Raw genomic sequence first — 18,680 nt, 5'->3', positions numbered from 1 at the left:
CAGAATTCAGTGAGTTCACTGCAGTGACTGTAATGCCCATACTGCCACTTTATATGGCTTGAAAGAAACTCTGGTCTCTAAAGACTAAGCTCTAACCAGGCCCCAGACTGAGCCCTGACTCTAGTCACAGACTGAGCCTTGATCCTGATCACAGACTGAGCCCTGATCCTGATCACAGACTGAGCCCTGATTCTGATCACAGACTAAGCCCTGACTCTAGTCATGAACTCAGCCCTATCCTGATCATGGACTGAGCCCTGACCCTAGTCATGGACTGAGCCCTATCCTGATCATGGACTGAGCCCTGACCCTAGCCATGGACTCAGCCCTATCCTGATCATGGACTGAGCCCTGACCCTAGTCATGGACTGAGCCCTATCCTGATCATGGACTGAGCCCTGACCCTAGCCATGGACTCAGCCCTATCCTGATCATGGACTGAGCCCTAACCATTAGATACACATGTCTCGTTACTCTTTGGAGCAAGCCCCACCCACTGCTTTGACTCTCAGGACTGGCACGCCAAGAGCATATCCTTTGCATGTGAAGAATGCCAACTCTGCCACCAAGGCAGGAAGAGTCATCTCTAGGGTCCATGCAAGAGCGGAAGGGGAGGACAAGAGCCCTCACCCCAAAGTGTATCACCAGCCTAGACCCCAGGCCTCCAGAAGTTACTACTTTTTCCTCAATTCTAGCCCCAGCCTCTAGGAGGTACCAGAAAAAGGGTTCCCTTCCCCACCCCCCCAGTCCAGGGTCTCTGGCCAGAACCCTGGAACCAGACCTTCCTGTTGAGTATGGGGATCATGGAGTTCAAGGGAAAAAGAGATGTGACATCCACCCTTTAGGGGCACCTTCCCATTCCCTTGTTCTCACCCTTCCAGAAGAGGGAAGAAGCAGCCCCTTGCTCTCCTCTGTTTCTCCTCATGACCCCAACCATCCACCCCCTCCCTCATTTCCCCATAAAAGAAAACCACCTGTTCTCTTTGCCTCCTTCAAGGCTGACCAGGCTGGGCCTCATCTCTGCCAGCACTTGGCCCCCATGCAGGCTCCTCAGAAAACAAAGCAGCCTTTTCTCCCTCAGGACCCGAGGGAAGTGGGTTCAGGGAACAGCATGAGCCCCATCTGCCCTCATCTGGGAATGGGATGAGGGGCCGCCAGTCACAAGGCAGCACCCCCGGATTCTCTCTCCGCAGGGACCTCGGTCACCCGTGTGACAGCAGTGGATGCAGACGACCCCACTGTGGCAGACCATGCCTCTGTCATGTACCAAGTCCTGACAGGAGAAGAGTATTTCACCATCGACAGTTCTGGTCTGTGTGACTAACCCTCCCGGGCAGGCACCGGCTTGGAGGGGGGCGGAGGCGAATATTCCAGGTGCAGGGGCCAAGGGAAGTCCAGTCGGATAGAGAACCACACTGTCCTACGGAGGTGGTCGGTATCACACGTTAAGACAAGGTGGCTGGTAAGGGCAGGAGGGAGCAGACAGGTGCCCAAGAATGGACTCAAGTCCAGGCACCAAAATCAGGACCCAAGCAGTCACACAAGAGGCAGAAGAGAATGCAGGTTAGCAGTGCTGGGTATGGATTCTGACAGATCTGGTTTCCAAACCCAGCTCTGCTACTCACCCCTCTACAAACCTCAGGCAAGTCAGCCGACCTCAGCGAGCCTTGTTCCCTCCCCACGAAAATGGGAATGCTTGTGTTCATCTTGCGGTAGCTGTGAAGTCTGAATTAGATCATGTATGGAGAGCACATGGCCCATAATAGTCATCTACTCAATGTGACTTGAAAAACTGTAAGGACTGAGTCTTGGAAGCAAGACAGAAGTTCAGTTGGTCAGGCCTGGGGTACACTGTCTTTCAGAGGGATGGCAAATACACAGCACAGACACCACCACAACCAAGGATGCACCAGGACAGGCATCACTAATCCATCACAGCACTCTTCCCACTCTGAGCCTAGAGTGGGCCTCATGCTCTTTCTAAACACAATGCTCCAGGCAGCTAGGACCACTATGGAACCAAACTGTTTGGGCAGCTTTGGCCTAGCAGTAGGGGGCGTGGAGGTACGTGGTGGTTGACCAGTGGTTCTCAGCCCTGGCTGCTCAGTGGAATCACTTGGGGAGCTTTTAAGTCAGCTACTGTCGGTGAGGGCCCAGGTATAAGTATTTTCTAAGAGCTCCAGAGGTAACATGGTTCCTCCTGGGACACTTTTTGCAGGATTCATTCTTACGAAGATCAAAAACTTGGACCGAGAGACAAAGGCCAGGTACGAGATCGTGGTGGAAGCACGAGATGCCCAGGGCCTCCGGGGGCAGTCAGGCACGGCCACCGTGCTGGTCACTCTGCAGGACGTCAACGACAACTTCCCCATCTTCAAAAAGAGTGAGCCCCTCCCCTAGGGCCCTGGGGAGGGCAGGGGTTGGGCTACTCCAGACTCCGCGGACTGGGGGCTCTCGGGGAGGAGCCCAGAAGTCCCCCTACCTCTCCCCCCACCACGGGATGGGCCTAAGGCCCAGGGAAGTCTTTCTGGTGCAGGGAGGGACCCTGCTCCCCATCTCTGCACACATTCCCAAGGCTGTCCAACTGCCCCCTGCCATGGTCTCCTCACAGGCCGGAGGGAAATCACACTCACTGCTGTGTGCCAACCGTGTGCCCAGGCTCCCACTACCAGATAGAAGCAGTTTCACCTAGATCCCATGGGCTCAGGAAAATCCAGGCCCCAGCTAGAAAATCCCCATGGGCTAGTGAGCAGGGGTTTGGCAAAGCTCCACACCCAGAGCCGGGGCTGGGCCCTGACCTCACCCACAGACTGATTCCCCCCTAAAAAACTGACAAGGGCTTTTCACATGCCCTGGGTGGGGCTGGGGAGGAGAGTCAGATGGCTTATTGCTTGCACCCTCCAATGCTGAAGGCGTAATTCAGAGGCTCGGCCACCCCAAGGACAGGCCAGCTTTCCTGAAGTGGCCTTGCTATGCATGGCACAAGCTCCCTGGAGGCAGGACTTCTCTCTCTTGGCAATTGATAGGTCCCCTCGCAAAAGTACCTGGCATACAGTAAGTGCTCAATAATTACTTGTTGGAAAGATGGAGGGATGGAAGGACAGATAGATCAGAACCTCTTTGCCTTGGGACCCAAAATTTTAGGGGTATTACTATTATTTTACTGGGCCCATTTCCTGTATCAAAATGTGGTAGGATGTATGAGGGACAATTGCCTTGTCTATGTCATTAACCCAGTGCCCTTTGGGGCGCCCCTTCTGCATCAGCCAAGTACACATTTACCGTGCCGGAAGACATCCGCGTGGGCAGCCCCCTGGGCTCTCTGTTTGTCGAGGACCCAGACGAGCCCCAGCACCGGAAGACCAAGTACAGCATCGTGCAGGGCGAGTACAGGGACACCTTTACCATTGAGACGGTCCCCACTCGCAACGAGGGCATCATCAAGACCACGAAGGTGTGTGCACCTGCAGCAATGATGGCAGATGTGGGTCTGGGGCTCCCAGCAACCCCAGGACTGGCCAGGGGCTGCTCCTGGGTCACAGGCCATCAAAGGTGCACGTTCTGGGTCAGCTCAGAGCTGGCCGTGCGCTCGTGGAGACTGTGACCCTGGAGCTGGAAAAGGGGAGCCAGGAGAGAAGGGTCGGTGTCTTAGGCTGGGTTACCCCAGAAGCAGACCTCAAGACAAGGATTTGGGTGTAAAACATTTCTTTGGGAGGTGATCCCAGGAAGCCCCCAGAGCAGTGACACATGGAAAGGAGGAAGTTAATGGGGGCTCCTTAGTGAGAAGGTTATCACTGGGGCTAGGGGCCCTGGTCCCACTGGGGACATCTGGGGGACAGTGTGGAATATGCCTCAGAGCTGCAGCAGCTGAGGGTGAGGATGATGTGGTGCTGACTCAGGGCTGCTCTGGTGCGTTCACTTCCCGGCACTTCCTGGCCTGACCTGGGCACAGGCCGGTAGAGCCCTGGTCGTCACAGGAGCCTGCAGCAGAAAGCCATCAGCACGTAAGGAAACTGAGCACCATGGCGACATGGGTGGCCACTGGCAGGGGCTGCTGCCGACAGAGCAGTCAGACTGACTGAATCTGGAAGAGAAGTGAAGGTCCTGCTAGGGGCACAAAATGCCTCCAGAATGGCCATGCAGGGGACTGGGTCAGGGATGATCCTCACCAAATGGGACACTCCAGAACCCCTCTGCCTGAGCCAGGCCATTCCTCCAGCAGGCCTCCCCCGAGTCTGTCTCTGGCCCTAGCCCTGCAGAGGACTGGAGACACCCAGGGGAGCCAGACAGCCTCCTCAGTCCCAGAGCTGTCAGCGAGTGAGGAAGACAGACCCCAGACCAAAAGGGTAGCAGCCATAAGTACTATAGCAACCCACACAGGGAGCAATTACCTGTGTCGGGAGGGGCAGGGACAGGTTCTGAGACGACATCTGATTACCTTTGGATTGGGATCTTGAGGGATGAGTAGGAGTGTGCTAAGTGGGCAAGGGCAGGAGAAGTATCTAGAGCAAAGGCATAAAGAGGCATGTCCTTAAGGGGCTGTGGACAGAAGCACTGGTCTGTGATCCCCTGAGAGCAGGACCGGGGCTGATCCCTTGTGTGTCTCCAACACTTGAAGTAGGGCCAAGCAGAGGGCAAGGGTCAGGGGTGCAGCCATGAGTACTGAGACTGCAATGGGGGGCAGCTGAAGACAGCCAGGCCCAGCCACTCTCTTGATGACCTTGGACATTTCACTTCTCCCGGCCACAGGCCCCTCATCTATACAATGGTGTCATCCCAGTACTACCTTACAGGGTCGCTGTGAAGACCACATGCCACGTGCTCGGCTCAGGGCAGGTGCTCACCAATCTTTTCCCTTCCACAGCCCCTGGACTATGAACGCGTCCGGCAATACAGCTTCACCATCGAGGCCACAGACCCCACCATCAACCTGAGCTACCTGAGCGGCGCCTCCACCAGAAACATTGCCCGTGTTGTCATCAATGTCACAGACGTGGACGAGCCCCCCAACTTCCAGCAGCCTTTCTACCACTTCCAGCTGCGGGAGAACCAGAAGAAAACTTGGATCGGCTCAGTGCGGGCGGTTGACCCCGACGCCGCTCGGCGGAGCATTGGGTAAGGGGGTGGAGGGCGTGAGGATGGTGATGATCATGACAATCCCAGCACTGAGGTTCTTACACCTGCTGGCCTGAGACCAGGACTCAGAGCGGGAAACTGGCTTCTCCAGGCACCTACACGAGCAGTGAGCCGAGGCAGGGCTAGAAGACCAAGCTCTTCCACTAATCCATGTGGCCAGGTGGGATCTTGTCCGCCCTGGGCACCCCCACCCAGCACAGTCCTGGCCATCAGAGCTGCCCACTGTCTGCTCTACATTGAAGGGGCTGTTCTTTGGACCATGGCTCCCACCGGTCCCATTTGGGGAGATCTGGCGGTCAAGAGGGCAACCAACTAGATGACATACGTGAAACTCCCTCACTCAGATGTTTTATTAAATTTGTCCTCCCAAAACCACAAAAGGAAAAAGTGTTCACTTCCCACAGTGAAACAACACAAAGATCTACAAAGAGCCTATCAGTAACCCCACTCCCAGATAACTCACGTCCATGGTTGGATATGGTCCTGTCACACCTGTCTTCATGACGACACAAACATCTACATACACTTTCGGTAGATTTGTTGTTTGTTTTTGGTTTTTCATTGTTTTTAAAATTTTCTGGATCATACCATGCCCATTTCATCACTACTTGTTCTTCTGTCTCAACTAGACTCCTCTCCTCTACCCTCTGGGACAAAAGATATAGTTCTAACTCATACTTTCTAGAGCCACATAACATTTGATAGTAAGTATGAATTGAACACAATCTCATTTTATTCCAGAGGGTGGCCAATTGTGCCAGCACCATTTATTAAGTCAGTCATCATTTTCACGCCTTTGTTATATACTGAGTTCTGTATAAACCGCAATCTATTTCCAAATCCTCTATTCTATCTATTGTTCTGTCACAAAGCCGTTCATTTTGTTTTACTGTGGCAGCTTTTTACTAAAACTTTGTATAAGGCAAGTCCCTCCCTCACTGTTTTTTCACTTTATATAATTTTTATGCATTCTCAAACATTCATTCTTTCATATGAACTTTAAATATGTCCCTCCATTTTGACCACAGCTCATAAGTTTTGGGACTACTGTCTTCATGGCCATTCTATTCTAAATAATCTGTAATGATGATTTTTATTTCTTCATTGATCCAAGGGTTTATTTAAGAGATTGATTTGATTTTTTTTCTTTTCATTTACAAGTGGTAAAGCATTTTCTATTTTTGCTTTAACTTGTTCTGTGATGTAATACAAGTGTGTTTGTGTCCATTTTCTTCCTAGAATATCTAAGCTTTTGCTTTACATATTTTAATTTTTCTATTCAGTTATAAGTCCACAACTATTTTACCTTGATTACGGCTTGTAACTTTTATCCCTATGAAACTACCCAGTTTGTCCTGCTTAAACATTTTTGCCTTCAATTCCACGTTGCCTGACGTTAAGTCAATCAGTCCTGTTTTCACGTTATTCGTGTTTGCCTGATATAAATTTTCCAACCTTCTCTTTTAACTTTTCTAGGTCATTTGGCATTAAGTTGTCTCTTGAAAATAGAATGTAGTTGATTTTTCTTTAATCTAAACTGAGATGTTTTGTGTGTAACCTATTTACATTTTTTATCACAAATGATATGTTTGATCTTACTTATTTTATTGTTTTACATTGCCCATTTCTCAAACTTAACGTCTTTTTTCTTTTCCTCCATCTTTGCTCTAGAGTCTATTTTTTCTTTTACTTTTTTCTAGATATTTGGAATGAATACATCCATTTTTACTTCTACCTGTAAAACGAGATTTACTTCTATCTGTAAAATTAAAAATGTTTTCCTAGATCTATATTTTCTAGTTAAAAATACTACACGCACACACACACACCATTGTTTTCTTATGTATGATAAAGAAATCAGTAGCTTCATTTTAATTCCTCCCAAACCAGGTTTTTACTTTATATTGAGACATTTCTTAGTTAGATGAAGTTTTCAAAAAATTTTTTTCAGGACCCACCTATGTGGGTGATATATTTCCTGATTTCTTGCATACTTACAAATACCTTAGTTCTTTTGCCTTATGTTAATAACACCTAGATGTGCTCATATAATCCTCAGATTATAGATATTTCCCTTCAAAAATACTATCAATATGTTCTAGCATTTAATTTTGTGGAGACATCTACGGTGAGTTCAATTTCCCTTTCTTCACAAGGAACTTATTTTTTCTGTCTAGACTCTTTTCAGTTTCTTCATACAGCCTTGAAACTCAAAAGCGTCATCAAGATATATCTAAATATTGATCTCTTTTTTTTAAATTATGCTGATATCAATGACCTCTTTTAATCTATAGACTTGGGCCTTTCTTCAGATCAGGAAAGTTTTCTTTTATTATATTTTTTGTTATTTCTTCTGTTCTATTGGTTCTTAAATATTCCTCAGTAGTAGTAAATATACATATTTGGAATTCCAAATATATGTATATTATATATTATATATATTCCTCTTTCTTTTCATCTCTTCTTTTTTTTTGTGAGGAAGATCAGCCCTGAGCTAACATCCGATGCCAATCCTCCTCTTTTTTTTTTTCTTTGCTGAGGAAGATTGGCCCTGAGCTAACATCCATGCCCATCTTCCTCTACTTTATATGGGACACCACCACAGCATGGCTTGACAAGCAGTGCGTCGGTGCACACCCAGCATCCAAACCTGCGAACCCTGGGCCGCTGCAGCAGAGTGCGCACACTTAACCACTTGCGCCACTGGGCCGGCTCCCTCTTTTCATCCCTTGGTAACTTTTTTCTTTATTTCTGGACGAATGTGTCAAATTTTTACTTCACAAATTTAATTTCCTTTTGATCACTTCTTATCTCTTCCAGCTCCTTTTTTATTTCTTCCTGTCTCCTACCTTTTCATTAATTACAAAAACCAATCCCAGCTGTGGTGTAGTTGATTGTAGTGCCACCTGCCTCCGCTCTGACAGTGCTCTTGATGGAGCCTCAGGCACCACCCTCAGTCCAATGATGGCAACAGGGCTAAAATCAACAGGATTATCTCAGTACTCTGAATCCCCCTGGGAGGTAGAGTGCAATGAGCAGTGAGAGGAGGACAGAGGAAGATGGAGGGACACATACTGAAGGGCCTCCTCTGTCATGCTGAGGAGTTTGGACTTAGCAAAGAAAATGGAAAACCATGAAACTCTCTTCCCTGGGCAGATACTCCATCCGCAAGACCAGTGACAAGAACCAGTTCTTCCAAGTAACCAAGCAGGGGGACATTTACAATGACAAAGAACTGGACAGAGAAATCTTCCCCTGGTATAACCTGACAGTGGAGGCCAAAGAACTGGATTCTAGGGGTGAGTGGCCCCATCTCAGGGGACCTGGGCTTTTCTCCTTTCCTTCATTCTTTCAAAACTGGCATACTCTGTCGTTTTGGGTCTCTAGAGGTATTACAAGCACCTGCTGAAGCACTACTTGGCTAGGATGCTAAAGAGCCTCGATCCCCAAGGTGTGGATGGACCAGTGGCATCCACATCACCTGAGACCTTGTTAGAAGTGCAGAATGTTGAGCCCCACCCCCAGACTGAATCAGAATCTCATGCACATTGCAGTTTAAGAAGCACTGTTATAAAACAGGCTGCCAGATGTCCCTGAGATGAGAATCACCTAAGGCACCTCTTATACATAGAGCTTCTCAGACCCCTCCCTTGGAGGTTCTGGTCCAGTGAGCCAGAAATGGGGCCAAGGCATGTGCACCGAACAAGTGCTACATGATTCTTATTATCATGGACATTTGGAAAAGGCTGCTTTGGGGTGTTTATGTGCCAGTTAGTGGGTTGAATTCAAAATCTGAAGTAGCTTCCAACTCCACGATTGTTAGGGTCTCCAGAAATTAGTGTAACTTTTGCCAGAAGGAAAGGCAATTATTGCAGTTTTGCAAGAAAATCACAACCGCCCTCCAGGAGAAGGATTCATATTCCCACCTTACCCAGGAGACCACCAGGGCCCCGAGACGGGTGACAAGGCCCCACTGGTGCTACCCTGGAGGGCCCCTGCCACCTGCTGGGTGCTTCCAGATTCCCACAGCCCCCAACACGGAAGCCAACCCCAACCTCAATGGACTCCTGCGTGTTTCCAGAGCAGTCTTTGCCCTCTTTTTCCCTCATTCATACAATTGTTAAACTCTAAAAGCAATAATTTGTTGTTCATTTTAACATACAGAAAATACAAAAAAGGAGAAGAAAATTATCCCCCCATAATCCTACTATACAGAGACAATTACTGCTTTAGCCTATTTTCTCTGGTCTTATTTTATACATTTTTTTATACAAGTGAGAGCATAATATTTGTGTAAAAACCATATCCTGCATTTTTACTTAACCTTATTCCAGAATCATTTTCCCATGGTACTCAAATGTCTTTTTTTTTAATTACATTTTTAAAATGTAATTTACATGGGCTTTGTAAATGGCCACATATCCCATTCTTTTAAATTGGCTTAATTTATCAACCCAATCTCACCTGGGTTGTTTACTTTTTAAATTATTTTGTAATTAATCAATTTAATTTAATTTATTTACAGGCATACCACGGAGATATTGCGGGTTCGGTTCCAGACCACCGCAATAAAGCGAATATCGCAATAAAGCAAGTCACACCAATTTTTTGGTTTCCCAGTGCATATACAAGTTACGTTTACCCTATGCTGTAGTCTCTTAAGTATGCAATAGCATTATGTCTTAAAAAACAATATACATACCTGAATTTAAAAATACTTTATTGCTAAAAAATGCTAACCATCATCTGAGCCTTCAGTGAGTCATAATCTTTTTGCTGGTGGAGGGTCTTATAAAAAACATACTATCTGCAAAGTGCAATAAAACGAGACATGCCTGTAATTAAATAAATTATATCTACTTAAATTAATTCAATTACTCAATCAAATTACTAAATTGGCTTAATAATTTAATTAATTGAATTAATTTGATGAAGCCCTTTTTAAATTCAATTACATTGTTTACCTTTTTGATTCTTACAAGTAATTCTTTAGTAAACATCCTTGTGCATGAAGTTTGACCCCCTTCCTCTTCCACTTCTGTCACCCAGAACACGAGCCTTGGCCTCTCTTCCAGAGGTCCACAGCCCCCTCTTCCTGCCAAATGTGCGAGGGCACCCCATCCAAACACCTTCGACCCCCTGGGGCTGGCATCAGCTGAGCCCACTGTGGTGACTGACAAATCCTTTCCCCCTGCAGGGACCCCCACGGGCAAAGAATCCATTGTGCGAGTCCACATTGAGGTTACGGACGAGAACGACAACACCCCAGAGTTTGCCCAGCCCTATGAGCCCAAAGTGTGTGAGAATGCTGCCCAGGGCAAGGTGAGTCCAGCTCAGGTGGGAGGGCAAGGCAGCGCCCCCTTGGGGCACGCTGAGGAGCAGCACCTCCTATCCACAGTCAGCTGGAGTTCCACTGAGCTTAACGTAACCTGCACAACAGCCTTGAGAGAAGCCGACATTATTCTCACTTTACAGATGGAGAAACTGAGGCTCACAGGGTAGATTGGTGGGGAAGGGGATGGTAGAAAGAGTGGCTTTGTGGAGACCACTTAGGTTAGTGTTGCAGGCGAGAGGCAGCCACGGTCAGGTCTAAACCCAAAGTCTCCATCACCGAACCCTGAGCCACCCCAACACCACCACTGATCATCCCCCATCTTTCACATTCCAGGTGGTTGTGCAAATCTCGGCAATAGACAAGGACATAACACCACAAAACGTGAAGTTCAATTTCTCCCTGAGCACTGAAGACAACAACTTCACCCTCACAGATAACCACGGTGCGCATGAACTTAGTCAGCCTGGCTCTTAGCGGGGTCGGGGCAGGGTTCTTTGAGTCTTGAAGTGCCAGGGTCAAGGACCAAGGCAAGGAATTGGGGGCAGCCCCTCACTGGAGTTTTCAAGATAGGGGATATCTGCACAACTCCCATCACATAGCTCATCGGTCTGTGCAAAGGTCAGAGCTGCCCAGGCCAAACTGCCACGTCCACATTCCTCATAAGATGCTCAGGTCAGTGGGGAGTACAGAACAGATATGGGGTGCAGACAGCCAGCTCAGTTCATGAATTAGCCAAGGGATTCCTTCCCACACAGGATCTCTGTGCTCAGCACAATTGCAAATTGCTCTATGACATGGAACTTTGAGGTCACTTCTAAAGAGTCAAAACCGGAAATGGGAAATCTGAAATGCCAAGGATACAGTGAACTTTGTTTTAATTCAGCTACAATGACTACTTACCGCCAAGGATCTGGTCCACCAGTCACACCCCAGAGAGTCCTGTGATGTCAGTAGTGGCCAATCAGAGCTTCCGATGAGTACGTGCTTATGAGAGTGATGATGCTGAGTTGACTGAATTCCAACCAAAAGTAGACAGGCTTCCATGGGTTCAGCAGCTTCCTCAGAAAAATAGAGAAAATCCCCCTTGGGTCAAAATAGAGCAATCCTTCACCCAGCTCAGGATGGAATCCCTGCCTGTCCCTGATTGGCAAAACTGTGGTTGATGAGGATCCCTGTATGGAACAGCCATTGCTACCTTTGAGAAAGAGCAGGGAGTGGGGTCCCTGAGAGTGGGTGCAGACCCAAGGGATCAGCCACAGACTGTCCTTAAGGAACCTCCTCTGGGATTGGAAAGGTAGCCAGGATATGTTGACAGTCAATGACAGACCATTCAAGGTTCGGCTGTCTTTAGCAGTAAATAATGTGGCAAAAATACCTGCTACTTCATCCCCAATGCCGCCTCAATCCCACCTCAGAAGGAGTAGAAAGCTTAAGTGCCACCCAAAGACACCCCAGGTACAACCAGAAGGCAAGCCTGTTGGTCTCAGATTCACCTTCAGCATGAATATCCTGCTATAGTATTAAATGAATATGGCGAGAAATCTCCAATTTCTCCCATAAAGTGTCAATGGCCATATTGTTACGATTTTCAATTATAATAGACATGGCTACTTAATAATGAAATGTAAAATTGCCTCTCATCCGAAATCTCAAAGGTGGCCTCCTTTGCTTTTGGCCTGCTTCCTGAGCAGGCCGACCCCACGTGGGTAGGTAAATCCCGGGGGAGTCCCTGGACCCTCTGACCATGAGCATCACAACCTCCCAGGAACCTACAAAAGGCAGATCATCTGGCCTTCACCCCGAGCCACTGAATCAGAAAGTGGAGGGGGGGGATTTGAGGGGGTTTTGAAAATCAGCATATTTAAAATGCTCCTTGGGAGAGTCTTCTGTACATAAAACCACTGATTGGAGCTGGGAAGGAAAGCCAATATTTGGGCCAAAGCCCATTCCCAATTCCAGGCTGCCCAGGAAATCCTCAATTACATATGTAATCTCCCCTCAGTGCCCCAGGGAACGTGTGTATCGTTTTTACTTTCTAATGCACTTGCAGGGATACCAGAAACAAGAAGTTAGCCCAATGCTAAAAGACTTTTTAAAACTTTAGTTTTCCCCTGATTGCTTGTCAAAGCTTGAAACAATGCATAATTAATTGAGCTGTAAGAGAGTGGCCTGTTATCAAAGTAGGATGAGGGAGGAAAAAGGGGTCAGCCATATGAGTTGCCCACAGAAATGGAAAGCAAGGATTTATATTCTGGCCAAGCCATTCTTAGAGGGTAGGTCTAAGCAGCTGCCCAAAATATCCCCTCCATAGAGGAGCAGACCTGCGCTCAAATGACTGAAACATGAGGCAGGGGATGCAAAGGGCAGAGAAGCAGCCCAGACAGCACATGGGCTGGCACAGTCAGGGAGGGCTCCCCGGAGGAGGCAGGCCACACCATCAGTGTGGACGAGGGGATGGGCACTCCAGGGAGCAGAGCCTGACTCAGTGCCCTTGGTGTTTCCAGATAACACAGCCAACATCACAGTCAAGTACGGGCAGTTCGACCGGGAGCGTGCCAAGGTCCACTACCTGCCCGTGCTCATCTCAGACAATGGGGTGCCGAGCCTCACAGGCACCAGCACGCTGACCGTGGCCGTGTGCAAGTGCAACGAGCGCGGCGAGTTCACCTTCTGTGAGGAGGTGGCCGCCCAGGTGGGCGTCAGCATCCAGGCGCTGGTAGCCATCTTCCTCTGCATCCTCACCATCACAGGTCAGTGTCTGGGGTGGGGGGGGCACAGAAGGGACACTGAGGGGGCTGCACAGGAGGAGGAAGAGGCCAGGGCTCCAGGCCCAACCCTGCCTCCAGCCTGCAGTGCAGCCCTGGACCAGTAGCCCACCCTGGGCCCCAGGCTCCACAGTGGGATACAGGGACTGGAACTCCAGCTCCCTGGATGCCTAAGGGAGAGGGTGGATGAGCGGAGAGGCCGGGTGGGGCTCAAGGCCCCTCTCCCAGTTTAAAATACTTTATATAGGACGTTTGCTCATTAGACTTGTATATTTTGAGCACTAACTGTGTGCCAGGCAATGTTCTAGGCATATATTTACATAAAACCTATTTTGAAAAAAGAGCATCCAGTTCCTCTTTTGGAAAGAAATGGAAAGTTTAAAAACTTCTAGTTTAGATTATCTCCAGGGGCTTTCTTTCCTTTTTTAGGATTCCTCCAGCCTTGCTATCTCTTTCTTTTTTGTTCGGGCCTCAGAAATTTTAGGAGCATTTTAGGCCTTGCCTTAGGTTTGGGTTGCCCAGGAATGAGACCCTGGGACAAGGATTGGCGTGCAAGTGGTTTATTTGGGAGGCGCGCCCAGGAAGCCCCAGAAGGAAGAGGGGAAGGCGGACAGGGAAAGGAGGCAGCCGACCAAGGGCGCATTGTCACGAAAATTACCACCGTGGGCCACACCGGAGCTCCTCCTGCTGGGGACCAGGAGGCAGCACTCACAGCCAGCGTTTATCCCCCAACTCCCATCAGCTGATGGTTGGGGGCTCCTCCAGGGGCGTAAAGTCTCCTGCACGTCACCTGCCATGAGATGGGGCAGTGGCCAGCCCTCCGAGGAAGGCTTGGATGGTTAGAGGTCACCCTGTGCACAATGAAGGATCTGGGGATACCATGCAGCACCCACATTATCTGCTCCATGCCCTTCCTCCCAGTGGTTCCCCTAAGGGGCCCCCAGGATGTGTCCCCCTTCTGGAGCTTCTGTAGAAGAGAGTCCAGACCCAGAACCCCTTTTAATAATAACGAGTAACAATAATGATAATGGCATTGCCACCACACATAGAATTCACTAACCTTATAACCACCTTAACAAACAGAAACAGAGCAGAGACATCATCGTTTCCATTTTACAGATGAGGAAACCGAGACTCAGAGAGGGTGCCCCACTTTACTTATGTTCATAACAGTTTGTCAAGTAACCCAAGGCTAGAAGGACAGAGCCTGGGGGAGGATCTGAGCCTAATTTTAGGAGCTCTCTGCACCACACAGTCCACCCCTCCTCAGGGGTCGGCGACTCTCACACAGTTACACCCCTCAGAGCTTTGCGCAGGGTCGTCATCTACACCATTGCCTGACCATGGGACTCGGGGAAAGTTACTCAGCCTCTCTGAGCTCAGTTTGCTTAACTATTGATAATAACAACAGCCTTGAATGAGATAACATGAAAATGTGCCCAGTATCACATCAGCAAGTATACAGTAGCTACTCAAGAGTGGCTGCTGCTACTATAACGGGTGCTATGTCTACCAGCACGACCATTATCCATTACTATCATCATCATAGCTGTCAATGAAGCAATGGCTCAGCATTTTTGAATTCCAAATCCCAACTCCATCCCTTTCCCCATTTCTTCCCCAACCTCTGGCCTCCTAGCCTTTGGACAGACATGGAAGGATCTGCCTCAGTGGTATGAGGAGGCAGGAAATGAGGATGTGGGTAGATGGGGTTGAGACTGTCAGGCTTGAGGGAGGCCCACTTTGCTCCTCCCCACCCCCCCACCCCCCCACACACCTACAAGGTGGCCATGACAGCAAATGAGGATCATATCCTGGGGGGACAAGGGACTCTGGGGTGGGGTGGGGGTGGACCCAGCAGGTATCTAGACTAAACCAAGCCTTCCGTGTTGGCCCAGGTGTCGCCGGGAAGCTGGGCTGGCCCAAGAATGTCCAGGGAGGAGGGGAGGGCGCAGGTGAGCCTCAGAGGGTGGGGGCCACCCAGCGGGCTGGGCCTCGTCTGACCAGCTCTGACTCGCTCGCAGTGATCACCCTCCTCATCTTCCTGCGGCGGCGGCTCCGAAAGCAGGCTCGCGCCCACGGCAAAAGCGTGCCGGAGATCCACGAGCAGCTGGTCACCTACGACGAGGAGGGCGGCGGCGAGATGGACACCACCAGCTACGACGTGTCGGTGCTCAACTCGGTGCGTCACGGCGGGGCCAAGCCCCCGCGACCCGCGCTGGATGCGCGCCCGTCCCTCTACGCCCAGGTGCAGAAGCCGCCTCGGCACGCGCCCAGGGCGCACGGCGGGCCCGGGGAGATGGCCGCCATGATCGAGGAGAAGAAGGACGAGGCGGACCACGACGGCGGCGGCCCGCCCTACGACACGCTGCACATCTACGGCTACGAGGGCTCCGAGTCCATTGCCGAGTCCCTCAGCTCCCTGGGGACCGATTCGTCCGACTCGGACATCGACTACGACTTCCTCAATGACTGGGGGCCCAGGTTCAAGATGTTGGCCGAGCTGTACGGCTCCGACCCCCGGGAGGACCTGGTGTATTAGGGGGGCCGCGGGCCTCTGGGCCTGGGGATCCAAACCACTGCGGCTCAGGCCACTCAGACACCAGGCACTGTGCCCTCGAATTGTAGCTCTCACGCCCCAGCCTAGCACCCCTTCCTCGTGGGTCCCAGCGACCTCACCGCCACGGGTAGCAAACTCCAGGTCCCTGAAACATCCAGGAATGTCCATATTTCAGTGACGGCTACCCCCGAAATGCTGGAACATCCAGGCTAGGATTCTGTTGGGGCTCGGACATCCACAGAACCCTGTCGCCTGGGACCACGGTCCAACTGGAAGACTTTCCCTGGCTCCTCAAAGCAGCTTATGTTCAACAGCCATGGGGAGGTCTCCCCCTGAGGTCCCTGAACCTCCTGATGAGGTTGGCGAGGTCCTGGGGCCTGTCTGCCTGGAAGCAAAAGGCTGGACAGCATGACTCCTGGGCAGCACTCTCTGCAGCCCAGTCCCAGGGGGTATGGGACTGACCCTCAGCCTGACCTGCTTCAACTTCTGCACACCCTCCCAAGTCCCCAGCCCCTCCCCAGGCCCGTCAAGAGCAAGGAAGGGGCTCCTTGGCAGCTCCTGACCCTGGGTCCTGAGGTGACCCTGCTGGCCTGCCGTGCTGGTAACTGTGCCGTACTGAGAGTCGAAAATTCAACCCAAAGTCAGGGAAATGGCTTGTTGAACTTTGAAGCAACTGTGAATTCATCCTGGAGGGACAGTGGAGACCAAGTATGACAGATCATAGGGTGAGGGCCACCTCCACGCCCACACCCTTGGGAGAGGGCCTGGAGTCGCTGTGACCCCAATTCAGGACTCATCGACACCCCTCCAGTTCTGCCTGGGAAGTGGGCCAGACATTCCCAGAGCAGAACTCCTCTCCCCATCTCTGCCTGGTCTAGTCGCTCATTCATGCTCTCTCTTTTCTCTCTCTCTCTCTCCATCTACTCCGTACCTCTTGACTTAGAGGCACTCAAGATGTGACCCTCAGCAACTCCGGCCAAAGGCCGAACCCAAGCATGACTGCACAACAGAGCCGTGCCCTTTGCCTTTACACCCCGTCATGGCCACATCTCAGGGAACCCCAGCAGGGCCCCGTCCCTCAGGCACACCCCGCAGAAGGCAAGGCCCCTGCCCTGCCCAAGCCCTATGGTCATCTGTGCATCTCCCACTTTCAGCCACATATGGAACATTCCCCTGCAAACACCCCTTGGGGAAGTGGCACCGCTCAACGGGAGGGGGCAGGAAGGAGGCAGACTCTCCTACTCACCCTTCATCACGACTGAGGTTCCCACCCTGGGCAAGACCCCTCACACTTCAGCGGACTGTAGATAACACTGACTTTTTTTTTAACCAATAACTAGTTCTTTGTTTTTGTTTTTGTTTTTTTTTAACTAATAATACTTACACGATTCTAGCTCTCACAAACATATAGAATAAGGGTTTTTGCATAATCAGGTTGCTATCTAGGTTAACAATTTTAATTCAGGTTTCTTAGTTGGATAAGCAAATTCCTGTAACCTTCTATTTCCTATCATTGTAGTAATTACTCTGAAGATAATAACTATATATTGACCACACTGGTGCATGGGACGTACTGTATTTTTTTTTATACCTAAATAAAGAAAAATTTTGAAATTCTTCCATTTCTAGAGCTCATGTGAAACACACATACACACATGTACACACCACCACTACCATCATCATCAGAGGAACCCAGGATCATTTGAGATTAGGATTTCAGACAGTCACTACCAAAAAGGGATTGCAGCAGAGAATAACAAGGGACACCTAGTCCAGCCCCCTGCCCTTCCAGAGCCCCATGCCTTCACCCAGCCTCTGTACACAACCCCCAAATCCTCCCCACACACACAGCCTCTGTACATGACCCCCAGCCCCTCTACACACACACAGCAGTCAGGGCATCTGGAAGCTGGAGCTGTAACACCATTTCCATGTGTCAAATGAACTGGGGGCGTAAGATATATCAGCAGTGAGAAAGGAAATCAATCTCTAGCTGGTTGACAACAGTGATTGAGCAGCCGGCACTTTATTGCAGTGTGTGGACCCCAACACTGGGGTCCTGCCTGGAAAATCTCACAATCAAAATGAGAAAAAGAAGCTTCCTTGTCAGGTCTGGAATTGGGGAGGTGGAGGATGAAGCTCACTTCAGCAAGGCTCCTGTTCCTTGACCCCTACCAGCAGGGGTTCCTGGGTAGAGCATCCCCCAGGGATATTTTGCAAACTGTGCTCTGGACAAACACTACTTCTTGGAACTCTCGGAGTCAATCTGTCTTAATTCCAATTTTGCTCTAATATCTTTTGTGATTTCTTTTTTGATTCATTGGTTATTTGGAATGTATTGTTTAATCTCCATATACTTGTAAATTTTCCGAATTTCCTTCTGTCATTGGTTTCTAATTTCATTCCATCGTGGTAAGAGGACACAATTTTATATTTATTTATTTATTTTGGTGAGGAAGATTGGCCCTAAGTTAACATCTGCTGCCAATCTTCCTCTTTTTGCTTGAGGAAGATTGGCCCTGAGCTAACATCTGTACCAGTCTTCCTCTATTTTATATGTGGGTCACCACCACAGCATGGCTTGACAAGTGGTGTATGTCTGCGCCCAGGGTCTGAACCCACAAACCTGGGCTGCGAAGTGGAGCACACTGAACTTAACCACTGCATCACTGGGCCAGCCCCCAGAGGACATAATTTTTATGATTTCAATCCTTATAAATTTATTGAGACTTGTTTTACGCCTTAACATATGTTTTATCCTGGAGAAGCTTCCATGTGCACTTAGAAGAATGTGTATTCTTCTGTTGGTGGTGCAGTGTTCCAAAGATGTCTGTTAGATCTAGTTGATTTATAATGTTAGTCAAGTCTTTTATTTTCTCACTAA

At 49.5% G+C, this 18,680-nt stretch overlaps 1 protein-coding gene across 1 annotated transcript in view; it reads left to right on the top strand.

The window, feature by feature from the left end:
• Positions 1-17,458, top strand: part of CDH5 (cadherin 5) — a 35,314-nt gene extending 17,856 nt beyond the window's left edge. The window contains exons 4-12 of the mRNA XM_087420160.1: positions 1,194-1,310; positions 2,219-2,383; positions 3,267-3,454; positions 4,865-5,115; positions 8,293-8,435; positions 10,334-10,458; positions 10,805-10,913; positions 12,976-13,221; positions 15,261-17,458. Coding sequence (XP_087276286.1) covers positions 1,194-1,310; positions 2,219-2,383; positions 3,267-3,454; positions 4,865-5,115; positions 8,293-8,435; positions 10,334-10,458; positions 10,805-10,913; positions 12,976-13,221; positions 15,261-15,778 — 1,862 coding nt within the window. The 3' untranslated portion in view covers positions 15,779-17,458. The remainder of the gene's footprint in view (positions 1-1,193; positions 1,311-2,218; positions 2,384-3,266; positions 3,455-4,864; positions 5,116-8,292; positions 8,436-10,333; positions 10,459-10,804; positions 10,914-12,975; positions 13,222-15,260) is intronic.
• The last annotated feature ends 1,222 nt before the right edge of the window (positions 17,459-18,680 follow it).

Source organism: Ceratotherium simum, chromosome 30, assembly GCF_057802395.1.
Source record: "Ceratotherium simum simum isolate JZ-2026a chromosome 30, ASM5780239v1, whole genome shotgun sequence".
NCBI classification, from domain to species: domain Eukaryota; kingdom Metazoa; phylum Chordata; class Mammalia; order Perissodactyla; family Rhinocerotidae; genus Ceratotherium; species Ceratotherium simum.
This window is presented reverse-complemented; position numbering and strand designations above follow the sequence as displayed.